The sequence below is a fragment of the Pristis pectinata genome, chromosome 43 (genome assembly GCF_009764475.1).
Source record: "Pristis pectinata isolate sPriPec2 chromosome 43, sPriPec2.1.pri, whole genome shotgun sequence".
Classification (NCBI taxonomy): Eukaryota; Metazoa; Chordata; class Chondrichthyes; order Rhinopristiformes; family Pristidae; genus Pristis; species Pristis pectinata.
Genome location: NC_067446.1, coordinates 2,565,509 through 2,578,292, shown reverse-complemented (window position 1 = coordinate 2,578,292; position 12,784 = coordinate 2,565,509). Strand labels below are relative to the sequence as shown.

Here is a 12,784-nt window from a genome sequence, read left to right as displayed (position 1 = left end):
GTACCTCAGTATAAATGACAATAATAAACCAATACCCTCCCCCTACTGTTCCCACCTGCCCTCCACACCTCCCTTATTCGGTTCCACGCTCCACCTTCCTCTCCCATCAGAGGCAGCCCTGTGTTGCCCCCACCTCCCAGCCTCTGTCGCTATTTCCACTCACCCCTCCTCACCTGGAGCTACCCATCGCCTGCAGCCTCTTGCACCACCCCTCCTCCTCTTTATACCAGCTCTCTCTCTTCCCTCCGCCATCTACCTATCGCTCCCTCCTCACCTGGATCCACCTATTGCTTGCCAGCTCTTGCTCCACCCCTCCTCCTCCAGCTATCTCCCCTCCACTCTTCCAGTCCAGATGAAGGGTCTCGGCCCAAAACGTCGACTGTCCATTTCCCTCCACAGATGCTGCCCGACTGCTAAATTGTTTTATTTATGCTGTAGACTCCAGCGTCTGCAGTGTCTCAGGCCTTTTTTCCTTACACCAAGCTAATTAGGCACAGTGTGCAGAGAGCATCAAATACTAGTGACAACGCTGTGTGATCGAGGTTTCACTTAAGCTGCAAAACTGCAAAAGCTAAACTTGAGTTCTGACTATTACGAGACCTTGCCGAAATTAGCTTACTCTCATGTGGTGGCAATTTCCCGTGTTGCTTATCTTTGCGAGGGTGGGTTTAACTGAATTATATCCAAAAGGGCTCGTGTCTAACAGTCACCAGCGAAAGATTAACAATTATCACATTGACCACATTCTTTTCTTGGGTTGGTAGAAGAATAAATAAAAGCGGGGCGGGGGATGGCGGGAACTGCTCAATAAAATCATGCCTGATCATCCAGTTCTTGCTGCCTGATTACCGTTGTTCCCAATTTCCCAGCAATCCCAGCCTTGAATTAGCATCAGTGTCCCTCTGAGACAGAATTCCAGAGAATCGCGATTTCTCCTCATCTGGCCAAATCCCTATCCTGCTTCCCTGTCCTAAACTCCCCTACCAGCAAGAATCAGTCTCTCTGTATTTACTGAGGACTCCCAAAGCAAATTAACTCCCACTTCCTCACATTGCACTCCATCTGCCACCTCCTTACCCACCCCGCATCCCTCTCTACCCTCCATGCACCTCATTTCCCCACTCAGTCCTGCGTTCATTGGACGCGGTGCACTGTCCCTTCCCATTCAAATCCCAAATGTAAACTAGGAATAACTGAGGGCCCAGCGGCACCTCACCGTGACAAACCGAAGAGGGCCCAACCCTAAGAGCATTAATTTTGTGTAACAACCTTGTGGTATCTTGCCAAGCGCCACATATACAATATCTACTGGTTCCCCCTGATCCACCCTGTTAGTTAAAACAATACAGCACAGCAACAGGCCCTTTGGCCCACCACGTTGTACTAAACTAATTAAACTAGTAATTAAAAGCCTACTAAATTAATCCCTTCTGCCAACACAAGTCCATATCCCTCCATTCTCTGCACATTCATGTACCTATCCAAGAGTGTCTTAAATGCCTCTATTGTATCTGCCTCCACTACTACTCCTACCTTCTATTCTGCTGGAGCTGTTCCCGAACCTGGCAGAGAACCATGCACAACCAGGAGTCCTGGGCAAGTTGCAGATGATGACGTACCTAGAACAGTACAGGACACAGGCCCTTCGATCTACCATGTCTGTACCTACCATGATGCCAGTCTAAATTAAACCCATTGGTCTATATGCACATGGTCTATAATCCCTCCATTTCCTGCCTATCTAAAAGCCCCTTGAACACCACTACCATCTGCCTCCACTACCACCCCTGCAGCCCGTTCCAGGCACCTATCACTCTGTGTAAAAAAAAACTTGCCCCACACAACTCCTTTAAACTCCCCCCCCCCCCACCTTAAAGCAATGCCCTCTAGTATTCGATATTTCTACCCTGGGAAAAGGATTCTGGCTGTGTCCCCTGTCCCTGCCTCTCATAGTTTTATAAACCTCTATCAGGTCTCCCCTCAGTATCCAAAGCTCCAAAGGAAACAGCCCAGGTTTGTCCAATCTCACCCTGTTGCTCATGCCCTCTAATCCAGGCCATCTCTGTCAAGACCCCAGCAATCTCCTCTCTTGCCTCTTTCAAGGGAGAGATCCCTTCAGGTCATGGGGACTTATCCAACAGTGTTCTTCAAGAGCCCCATCTCCTCCTCCTCGAGATCAACGTGCCCTGGAATATCAGCATACCCCTCCCTGATCTAAGTATCCTCCATGTCCTTCTGCTTGGTGAAAACCAATGCCAAGTGCTCGTTTAGTGCCTTGCCCACTTGCTCTGGCTCTGACGCTTTCTCTGTATCTACATGCTGAAATATCAGACTGCACATGAAGGCAAGACATCGACTAACGTTCCTTACTGACGATGCTCTGGGCAAATCTCAGAGGGGGAATAGAATACGTACACTCATCTAGGTCCTTCTCCATTGCAGACTGGCGTGCTTGTAACTTCTTCAGCTCCGCGTCGCTCACTTGTTTCTCTGAAATGTATTGACATTTGTCAGCAGTGGGCTTGTGGGAGAAATAAGCGCTGAAGCGGCGGGGTTTTTTATTTGCGAGTCTGATGGGGTCAGGGGAGAAGTGGGGGGGGGTGGGTGGTGTTTATCAAGCAAGGGGCATCTTTGCTGAGAAATGGAACTCGCCCAGCTAACAGCGTCAACACGAGGTAGCAGTGGAGTAAAACTTCTCTTAGACTGGCCCACCGACGGGCTTCGTTGCCAGCCTGGGTACACCGCCTGCACCGTGGCAGTTCCGGATTTCCCGTCCGGGCATCCTGTGCGAGGCTGCAACTGTGCTGACCAATGGCTGGATCAATTTGGTGCCTGGGGCTGCTGTAACAAATTAGTTTCATACAGGTGCTTTAAATGCTGGTGACTGGTTTGGAAGGGAGGTGGGATTTTCAGCTTTTCAGTCCGAACCAGAAATCAACACACAGCGTCTTTTTTTAAACTCTTGATTTCATCTTTTTTGCTCTTAGAGTCAGAGTAATACAGCACAAAAACAGGCCTTTCAGCCCAATTCGTCCATGTCAACCAAAGTGCCCACCTAACCTAGTTCTATTTGCTAGCATTTGGACTGTGTCCCTCTAAACCTTTTCTATCCATATACTTAACCAAACGTCATTACTGTACTGCCTCAACTACTTTCTCTCACAGCTCATTCCATGTATGCACCACCCTCTTCTTGAAGAAGTTGCCCCTCAGGTTCCTTTTAAATCTTTCCCCCCTCGCCTTAAATTGCGCTCTTAGTTTTTGGTTCCCTTCCCCTGGGAAAAAGACTGTACATTCACCCTACCTATGCCCCTCATGATTTTATACACCCCTAAAAGGTCACCCCTCAGTCTCCTGTGCTCCGAATAAAGTCCTAGCTTGCCCAACCTCTCCCTACAACTCAGGCCCTCAAGCCCTGGCAACATTCTCATGTCTTCTTTGCACACTTTCCAACATAATGATGTTTTTCCTATACGAGGGTGAGTGACCAAAACCGTACACAATACTGCAAGTCTGGTCTCACCAATATCTTGTACAACTGCAACATAACATCCCAACTCTTATACTCAATGCCCCAATTCTTATTCTTTTAATTTCTTCATTTCATTAGACTCTTGCTTCCTTAGCTTTACTGGGAAGTTCCATGAAGGCAGAACCAAATCACTTCCAGAATTTCCATCTTACAGTTCAACCAAACCTCATTGTGTTTATGTACAGGCATTTTGAGTGTGTGTGGACCTGCTGTCCCCGTGATGGGGTTCTTCCCTTCCTCCTTCACTTTTGCCCCCTTTGCCAAAAAGCTCTCCGAGCCAGACCCCCCATTTCCCCACCCTGACGCTGCTCCTCCCCACCAACCCCTGGCCAGGCTGAAACAGCACAGCGGCAAATTGAAAGCTAGCTGGAGACGGGCAAAAGGAGACACAGAACTTGCTGGTTGGCACTCAGTAGATCAGGGCAGCGACCACGCAGAGGGAAGCAGAGTTAATGCCTCGGCTTCCCGCGTCAGCATCTCATAGCTCCCATCGCCATCCCTTGATGAGACGGGCTGGACAAACAGGTGGCTATGCCTAGCAGGGGATCTGAACTAATGAAATGTCTTTGGCCCAAAAAAAAAGTAGAAAATGTTGGAAATAGTGAGGTATAGTGATGTGCTGATGTTGGAGAGGGTTCAGAGGAGATTTACGAGGATGATTCCCAGAATGGAAGGGCTTACTTATGATGAGCATTTGTTGGCTCTTGGACCGTACTCACCGGAGTACATAAGAATGAGAGGGGACCTCACAGAGACATTTAAAATGTTGAAAGGACTGGACAGACTAGATGTGGCTAAGCTGTTTCCCTTGGTGGGTGAGTCCAGGACCAGAAGGCACAGTCTTAGAATTAGAGGATACAGGTTTAAAACAGAGATGAGGAGAAATTTCTTTAGCCAGAGGGTGGTGAATTTGTGGAATTCCTTGCCAGGTACAGCAGTGGAGGCCAGATCATTGGAGGCGTTTAAGGTAGATAGATATCTAAATAGTCGGGGTATCAAGGAATATGGGGATAAGGCCGGAAACTGGGATTAGAATAGTGTTTTTTTTTCTCCACCGCACCCCCCCCACCAATTTCTCATTTTTTCCCCCTTTTCCTTGGAGCAGATTCAATGGGCCGAATGGCCTACTTCTGCTCCCTTGTCTTGTGAAATACTCAGCAGGTTAGGCAGTTTCTGTGCAGGGAGAAATGTAATTAACATTTCAGGTCAAAGAACCATCAGAATTCAGTATGGAGTCTTCAACCTAAAACATTAATTCTGTTTCTCTCTCTCTGCAGATGCTGCCTGACCTGCTGAGTATTTCTAGTTTTTTTTCAATTTCAGGTTTTCAGCATCTGCAGCTTTTTAAAATGTTTTTAACATTAATTCTCTCTCTCTCTGCAGATGCTGCCTGACCGGCTGAGTATTCATAGTATTTTCTCTTTTTATTTCATGTTTTCAGCATCTGCAGATTTTTAAGTATCAATTTTAATATCAATTACAAAGAAGGCAACCCAGTGGCTCTTCTTCATTAGGAGTTTGAGGTGATTCTGTATGTCACCAAAGGCTATAGATGTACAGTGGAGAGCATTCTGACTGGTTGCATCACCGCCTGGTATGGAGGCTCCAATGCACAGGATCACAAGAGGCTGCAGAGGGTTGTAGACTCAGCCAGCTCCACCACAGGCACAATCCTCCCCGCCATCGAGGACATCTTCAAGAAGCGGCGCCTTAAGAAGGCGGCATCCATCATTAAGGACCCTCACCACCCGGGACATGCCCTCTTCTTGTTACTACCATCAGGGAGGAGGTACAGGAGCCTGAAGACCCACACTCAACGATTCAGGAACAGCTTCTTCCCCTCTGCCATCAGATTTCTGAATGGTCCATGAACTCATGAACACTGCCTCGTTGTTCCTTCTTTTTGCAATATTTATGTTTGTAATTTTTAGTAATTTTATGCCTTTGCAGTGCACTGCTGCTGCAAAGCAACAAATTTCACGTCTTACAAGTCAGTGATAATAAATCTGATTCTGCTTCATTTTGTTTCCCTCTCTCCGCAGATGCTGACTTTCCTGATGTACCTTTCTAGCATTTTGCATTTTTATTTTTGGATTTTCAGCATCTGCATTTGTTCTATAGGTCTTTGGTTTGTAAAAGGGGTTTATGATAGGTGTTACCTTCAATTAAGATCTTGATTTTTTTCACAATTTCTTCAATTTCTGGTTCCACTTTCCTCTCTGAAACACAATTGATTTGATGTTAATCGCAAACAGGACTCCACACAGAATATGGGAATTGCAATCACTTCCTTATAAACCAGGCACACCCGGGAATAGGAGAATAATTGCTAGAAATTTATACTTGTAGAGCAATACAGCACGGATACAGGCCCTTCAGCCCAACCAGTCCATGCTTGCTGTATTTTAATGAACACAAAGTATAATGTCCTCCCAGGTTTTGAACATCAACTGCAGCCTCTGATTAGAGTCGTAGCGTTATACAGATTCTGCAGTCAATGCACATTTCACTCCAAAATCATCCCTCAGCACCAGTTAGCCGCTGAACCTGCTGACATTTCTTCTGTGGCTGAGTCTCAGGTTTGCCTAGGTTACAGGTTGGGGGTTCAAGGCCCAGACCAGGCTCAAAAGCAGCTGGCCAGATGGTAATTGAAGGAGAATTGCACCTTGGAAAGGCAGTGGCGGTGAGGGGGCAGTGCCAGAACAGGAAGAATGCTCTGATGGTGTCAGTACTGAGTGACTGCTGCATTGTTGGAGGTGCCAAGAGAGCACTATAACGTGGGAGGGACAGTGCTGAGGGAGCGCTGCGCTGTGGGAAGAGCAGTGAGGAGGGAACACCATGCTATTGTTGGGGCAGTTAGAGTGGAGGGACTGAATGTGCTTTTAGATCTCCTGAAAGGCACTGCAGAAATGCTCAAGTCTTTTTTTAAAACTGAAGCAAACAGAAATAGAAGCAACCTCGTGTTGCAAATATTCTGTAACTGTGTGAAATTAATCTGTGTACTTAAGTCATGAGTTCACAGTAAGCTTGCCAGCTCTAGTTGGCGTCCTTCTCCAAGTTTTAACACTTGAGCTCCAAATGCTTTGTGCAGGCAAAGATATTTTCTTCTAAAAACAAACTTACCAATGTTTTTCAAACAAATGTGCAAGTATTTAAAGAATATGGGTGGGTTAAAGGTACAAAGTTATTTAATGCACCATGGTTTTTCCCATAAATTGGAGTGATATCCTGGAAGTTAGTCAACAGTTTCCAGTGAACTGCTGGGCAACCTTAGTAGGTTGGTTATTTCTATTTCTGAAAAATCAGCTGACAGCCTCCCTGCCTCAGCTCACTGGGCATTGGAACCTTCGCCCATGTTTGCTCCTCCACATTTGACCAATTTACTGCCCTCTGAGCTGGCCTCACTTGGTGGCTATCCATAAACTCGAGCTCACCCTAAACTGCCCCGTGGCTCTCTTAAATTTGCATCAAGACCCATTTGGATATCGCTTCTGAGCTTGCTGACTCACAATGACTCCTGAGAAAGCAATGGCTTGATTTTAAATTCTGGAATGAGTGTTCAAATCACCGCCAAGCTGCTCCACACCCCTCACAGATGAACCTCTCAGGAGAGGGAGTAGGAGCTGGAGGGGGTCGTCTGTGAGGGAAGTGTGGAGTAGCTTGGCAGTGATTTGAACACTCATTCCAGCATCTAGAGATAGGAGAGGGAGTAGGAGCTGATCTCTATAACCCCCTCCAGCCCCTCCCTGTCTTTTGTCACACACCCTCGGCCCCTGAACCCCTCTTTGTCTGTCACCCACTCCAGCCCTTATAACCCATCCGATGTCTGTCACCCCCTCCAAACTTCCCTACCTTTGCAACCCCATCCGGCCCCTACACCCCTCCCTGTCTCTGTGCTCCCCCTCTGGCCCCTACACCCCTCCCCATCTCTGTGCTCCCCCTCCGGCCCCTCCCCGTCTCTGTGATTCCCCCTCCGGCCCTGCCCTGTCTCTGTGATTCCCCCTCCGGCCCCGCCCCGTCTCTGTGATTCCCCCTCCGGCCCCTGCGCCCCTCCCCTGTGATTCCCCCTCCGGCCCCTGCGCCCCTCCCCGTCTCTGTGCTCCCCCTCCACCCCTCCCCGTCTCTGTGCTCCCCCTCCGGCCCCTCCCCGTCTCCGTGATTCCCCCTCCGGCCCCGCCCCGTATCTGTGATTCCCCCTCCGGCCCCTCCCCGTCTCTGTGATTCCCCCTCCGGCCCCTCCCCGTCTCTGTGATTCCCCCTCCGGCCCCTACACCTCTCCTGTCCCTGTCCCCCTCTCCAGCCATTACTCCCTCCCCTGTCCTGGTAACCAGGACCCCCTCCGAACCCCTCCCCATCTCGGAATCACCCCCCTCCCCCAACACCCCTTCCCATCTCTGCACTCTTGGCACTGAACCACCTGCGGCACACCACACCCTCTTCACCACCCCTCCCGCAGCACTCTCTTGGGCTACAGGTCGGATTTTGGTGCTCAGGTCCCAGTAGGTTTCACATGGCCAATGTTGGCAAGAACGGGGCGGGGGAAAGAATCCTGTTAAGCAAAAATTGGCTGGAAAATCGATTCAAGAAGGGTCTCCCGAAGGGTTTTCGGATCTGGTGATGATAATTGCTCAGGAAGCTGGCCCAAGGGGAAGAATTGATTCTGGGATCCGAATGGACTCCTCCTGTGCTTTGAAGAGCCCACAATGTGCCGAAACTTCCTCTCCCCTGTGAGAGGGCATCCATACCCGGCTGCAACTGGGCTACGAGACCCAGTTTGCCTTCTGACATGCTGCTGCCATTCTTCCGCCCTGCTTAAAGACATAAAGGTTAGTAGAAAGCATTTACATGTGCCACATCACCCCTTTCTTCCCCCGGCATGGAGGGATAGGTGGGCATGGCTCCCCTCCGCCAGTCCAATTCCCGTCCTCCTGCTGAGATTAAACCCACCCCATCACCCTCGAGAAACAAAGTGGTTTGTTTTGCAATAAAAAAGTGCAAACACTCCACCTGTTCAACCCACTGGTATTCCTTGCCCAAAAGCATGTCTTACATCCAGCAGGAAAGGAGTTGAGGGGCTCTTTGAGCCAAGGGGCTAGTATGGGCAGAGTGGGCTGAACGGCCTCAATCTGCACTGCATGCTTTCTGTGGACAGCAAGAAATGTTCTTTGCTCTTTAAGCAACGCAAAGCGTCCACATTAAGGGCTCCCCCACCATCCCAGGCCCTGCACAAGCCACCCATCGCCCCCCCCGCCCCTCACCCATCGCCCCCCCCAGCCCCTCACCCATCGCCCCCCCCAGCCCCTCACCCATCGCCCCCCCAAGCCCCTCTCCCCCCCAAGCCCCTCACCCATCGCCCCCCCCAGCCCCTCACCCATCGCCCCCCCAGCCCCTCACCCATCGCCCCCCCAAGCCCCTCTCCCCCCCCAAGCCCCTCACCCATCGCCCCTCTCCCCCCCCAAGCCCCTCCACCCATCGCCCCCCCCAGCCCCTCACCCATCGCCCCCCCAAGCCCCTCTCCCCCCCCCAGCCCCTCACCCATCGCCCCCCAAGCCCCTCTCCCCCCCAAGCCCCTCACCCATCGCCCCTCTCCCCCCCCCAAGCCCCTCACCCATCGCCCCCCCAGCCCCTCACCCATCGCCCCCCCAGCCCCTCACCCCCCCAGCCCCTCTCCCCCCCAAGCCCCTCACCCATCGCCCCCCCAGCCCCTCTCCCCCCCAAGCCCCTCACCCATCGCCCCCCCCAAGCCCCTCACCCATCGCCCCCCCCAGCCCCTCACCCATCGCCCCCCCCAGCCCCTCTCCCCCCCAGCCCCTCACCCATCGCCCCCCCAGCCCCTCACCCATCGCCCCCCCCAGCCCCTCACCCATCGCCCCCCCCAGCCCCTCTCCCCCCCAGCCCCTCACCCATCGCCCCCCCCAGCCCCTCACCCATCGCCCCCCCCAGCCCCTCTCCCCCCCAAGCCCCTCACCCATCGCCCCCCCAGCCCCTCTCCCCCCCCAGCCCCTCACCCATCGCCCCCCCCAGCCCCTCTCCCCCCCAGCCCCTCACCCATCGCCCCCCCAGCCCCTCACCCATCGCCCCCCCCAGCCCCTCTCCCCCCCAAGCCCCTCACCCATCGCCCCCCCCAGCCCCTCTCCCCCCCAAGCCCCTCACCCATCGCCCCCCCAGCCCCTCTCCCCCCCAAGCCCCTCACCCATCGCCGCCATCCTGCCCCAGAGCGGGAGCCCAGCGCTTCCCGCTCGACGATTTAAGGCGGGGGTGGGGGGGGGGGGGGGGAAGTTGCGGCGGGGTCACGTGACGGGCGCGCGGCGGCCAATAGCCGCGCGGGGGCCACCCCCGCCTTTCCCGCGCGCGGGCTCCGCGCGCTCCGGCCGTTGGCGGCGGGAGGCGGGAAAAGAAAATTGGCGGGAAGGGGAGGGGAGGGGAGGTGAGGTGTGTGCGGGGAGGGGAGGGGAGGGGAGGTCTGTGCGGGGAGGGGAGGGGAGGGGAGGGGCGGAGGGGAGGAGAGGGAGGGGCGGAGGGGAGAGGGAGAGGGGAGAGGGAGGGGCGGAGGGGAGAGGGAGAGGGGAGAGGGAGGGGAGAGGGGGGGGGAGAGGGGAGAGGAGGGGAGAGGGAGGGGAGGAGAGGGGAGGGGGAGAGGGGAGAGGGAGAGGAGGGGAGGAGGGGAGAGGGAGGGAACTGAGGAGATTAAAGATGGCAATGGGTGAAAGGAGGGTCGGGGGTGGGGGAGCCAGGACATCAATGGTTAAAGAGGGAATGGGGAAATAAAGGGAGGATTGAGGGAGGTAAAAGGGGTAGGGAGGGAGGGGAAAAAAGGGGGGGGAAGGAAGGAGGGAGAGAGGGAAGGAGGGAGGGAGGGAAGGAGGGAGGGAGGGAAGAGGGAGGGAGAGAAGAGGGGGAGGGAGAGAAGAGGGGGAGGGAGAGAAGAGGGGGAGGGAGAGAAGAGGGGGAGGGAGGGGGGAAGGGATGCGGGTGGGAGGGAGGGTAAGGTAGGGGGAGGGAGGGAAGGGGGACAGAGGGTAAGGGAGGGAAGGGGGTGGGAGGGAAGGGGGACGAAGGGTAAGGGAGGGAAGGGGGAGGGGGGGAGGGAAGGGGGTGGGAGGGGGGGAGGGAAGGGGGTGGGAGGGGGGGAGGGAAGGGGGTGGGTGGGAGGGAGGGTAAGGTAGGGAGGGAAGGAGGGAGGGAAGGGGGGAGGGAGGAGGGGGGAAGGAGGGAGGGAGGAGGGGAGGGAGGGAGGAGGGGAGGGAGGAGGGGGGGAGGGAGGAGGGGGGAAGGGAGGAGGGGGGAAGGGGGGAGGGAGGAGGGGGGAAGGGGGGAGGGAGGAGGGGGGAAGGGAGGAGGGGGAAGGGGGGGGAGGAGGGGAGGGAGGAGGAGGGGAGGAGGAGGGGAGGGAGGAGGAGGGGAGGGAGGAGGGGGGGAGGGGAGGAGGGGGGGAGGGGAGGAGGGGGGAGGGGAGGGAAGGAGGGGGAGGGGGGAGGGGGAGGGGGGAGGGGGGAGGGGAGGGAGGGGGGAGGGAGGGGGGGAGGGAGGGAGGAGGAAGAGGAGCTGGGATAAGAGGGAATGCAGAGTGAATTAGAGGAGGGGAAGGGGACGAAGGGAGAAAGGGTGAAAGGAGGGAAGGTGCAAAGAGGGGAAAGGGAGGAGAAAGGAAGAGAAAGCGAGAGATGGAAGGGGGAAGAGATGAGTTGGGATTGAAGGGAAAACGATGATGGAGTTGAGGCAAAAGAGGGAAGGAAGAGCGCAGAGAAATGGCTCACTTTTACCGTCCCCTAAGGTCCGTAAGTGGGACTGTCCCAAATGGACCCTCCCTTCTACCCGCTTCTGCCCCCTTTCCCACTCGATGCCAGTTTTCCTCTAACTTTTGTCAGTTCTGGTGAAAAACGTTAACTCTCTCCACAGACGCTGCCTGACCAGTGGAGCATTTCCAGCACCCACTGTTGGAAATGCTCCACCTCTATTTCCTTTTACGGCGGGGGGGGGTCCTTTTTCCTTCGACAAAACGTAGAGATGTGGATCTAAGTGGTGGAAGAATTAGAGGGGAGTTGAAATGTATGGTTTTCACCTCAGAAGGGTTGAGATAATGGATTGATTTGCCTGTAAGGGTGGTGGAGATAGAAGCCCTCATGGCACGGATGTGCTGGAGGAACAGAGACCCCCACCGCCATGCACCATGAGCTGGGAAATGGGATGAGAGTGGATAGGTCCGGCTGTCAAGACTTCATGGGCCAAACGGCCTCTTCAGCCATGACTTGTATGACTACTGGCAGCCTGAGACACAGTGGGTTGTAAGCCGAATAAGGAACGCTCTGTTGTAATTAAGGACAGATCTTGGCCGATCCTACCCTTTAAAGATTAGAGCCTGGCCAAAAGTACGGAGTTTGGTTGCAGTTAATACTGTCTAACCAGAAGATGGTGCTGAGGGACTACAAGTGCTTAGAGGATGATCAGTACACAGCGAGACTGCTAATGGTCAGTGTGCAAGATGACTATTGCTCAGCAGTTAATATGCTGTCAGTCAGTGGTCAGAACTGCTACTGATCAGAGGCTAAACAGACAGCAATTGTACGTCCTCCCCGTGTCTGCGTGGGTTCCCTCCGGGTGCTCCGGTTTCCTCCCGCATTCCAAAGACGTACGGGTTAGGAAGTTGTGGGGGTGCTATGTTGGCACCAGAAGAGTGGCGACACTTGCGGGCTGCCCCCCGGAGCACTCTACACAAAAGATGCATTTCACTGTGTGTTTCGATGTACGTGTGACTAATAAAGATATTTTATCTGGTCAACAGCAAGATCACCATCATTCAATAGCCAATGCATAGCGATGCAGCCATTAGTCTGTGACAAGGGACCCATCTCCTACCAGTCTCTATCCCACAGACCCCTTCACCCATCTGGTTCCACCTGTCCATTGTCCACTCCCGATCTGGGTCCACCTCCCACCCTCTGTCCCAACCACACGCCCCACCTGCTTACATCTGCCTATTGTCCACACCCCGTCTGGCTCTACCTGTCACCTACCAGGATCGCTCTGCAGTGCTTTGCTCCCTCTTCACTGGCCCTCACCGCCCCTCCCGCGGCGCGGCGCTCCCTCCTCGCCGCCCCTCCCGCAGCGTGGGGCTCCCACCTCCCGCACCGAGGTGAAACCTCCTCCCAACCCTCCCGCAGCGCGGCGCTCCCTCCTCGCCACCCCTCCCACAGCGTGGTGCTCCCACCTCCCACACCGAGGTGAAACCTCCTCGCCGCCCCTCCCGCGGCA

The 12,784-nt window shown here is 54.3% G+C and overlaps 1 protein-coding gene across 2 annotated transcripts in view; it reads right to left on the bottom strand.

Moving 5' to 3' along the window:
• Positions 1 to 9,778, bottom strand: part of LOC127566622 (synaptonemal complex central element protein 1-like) — a 39,274-nt gene extending 29,496 nt beyond the window's left edge. The window contains exons 1-4 of one of the 2 annotated variants that reach the window (XM_052009125.1): positions 9,726 to 9,778; positions 8,278 to 8,340; positions 5,692 to 5,751; positions 2,416 to 2,490 (exon numbers count right to left, since the gene is read on the bottom strand). In XM_052009125.1, the coding sequence (XP_051865085.1) occupies positions 2,416 to 2,490; positions 5,692 to 5,751; positions 8,278 to 8,340; positions 9,726 to 9,738 (211 nt within the window). In that variant the 5' untranslated portion in view covers positions 9,739 to 9,778. Of the gene's footprint in view, positions 1 to 2,415; positions 2,491 to 5,691; positions 5,752 to 8,277; positions 8,344 to 9,725 lie in introns of both variants that reach the window. The other variant, XM_052009124.1, reaches the window with a different exon arrangement.
• Between the last annotated feature and the right edge of the window lie 3,006 nt (positions 9,779 to 12,784).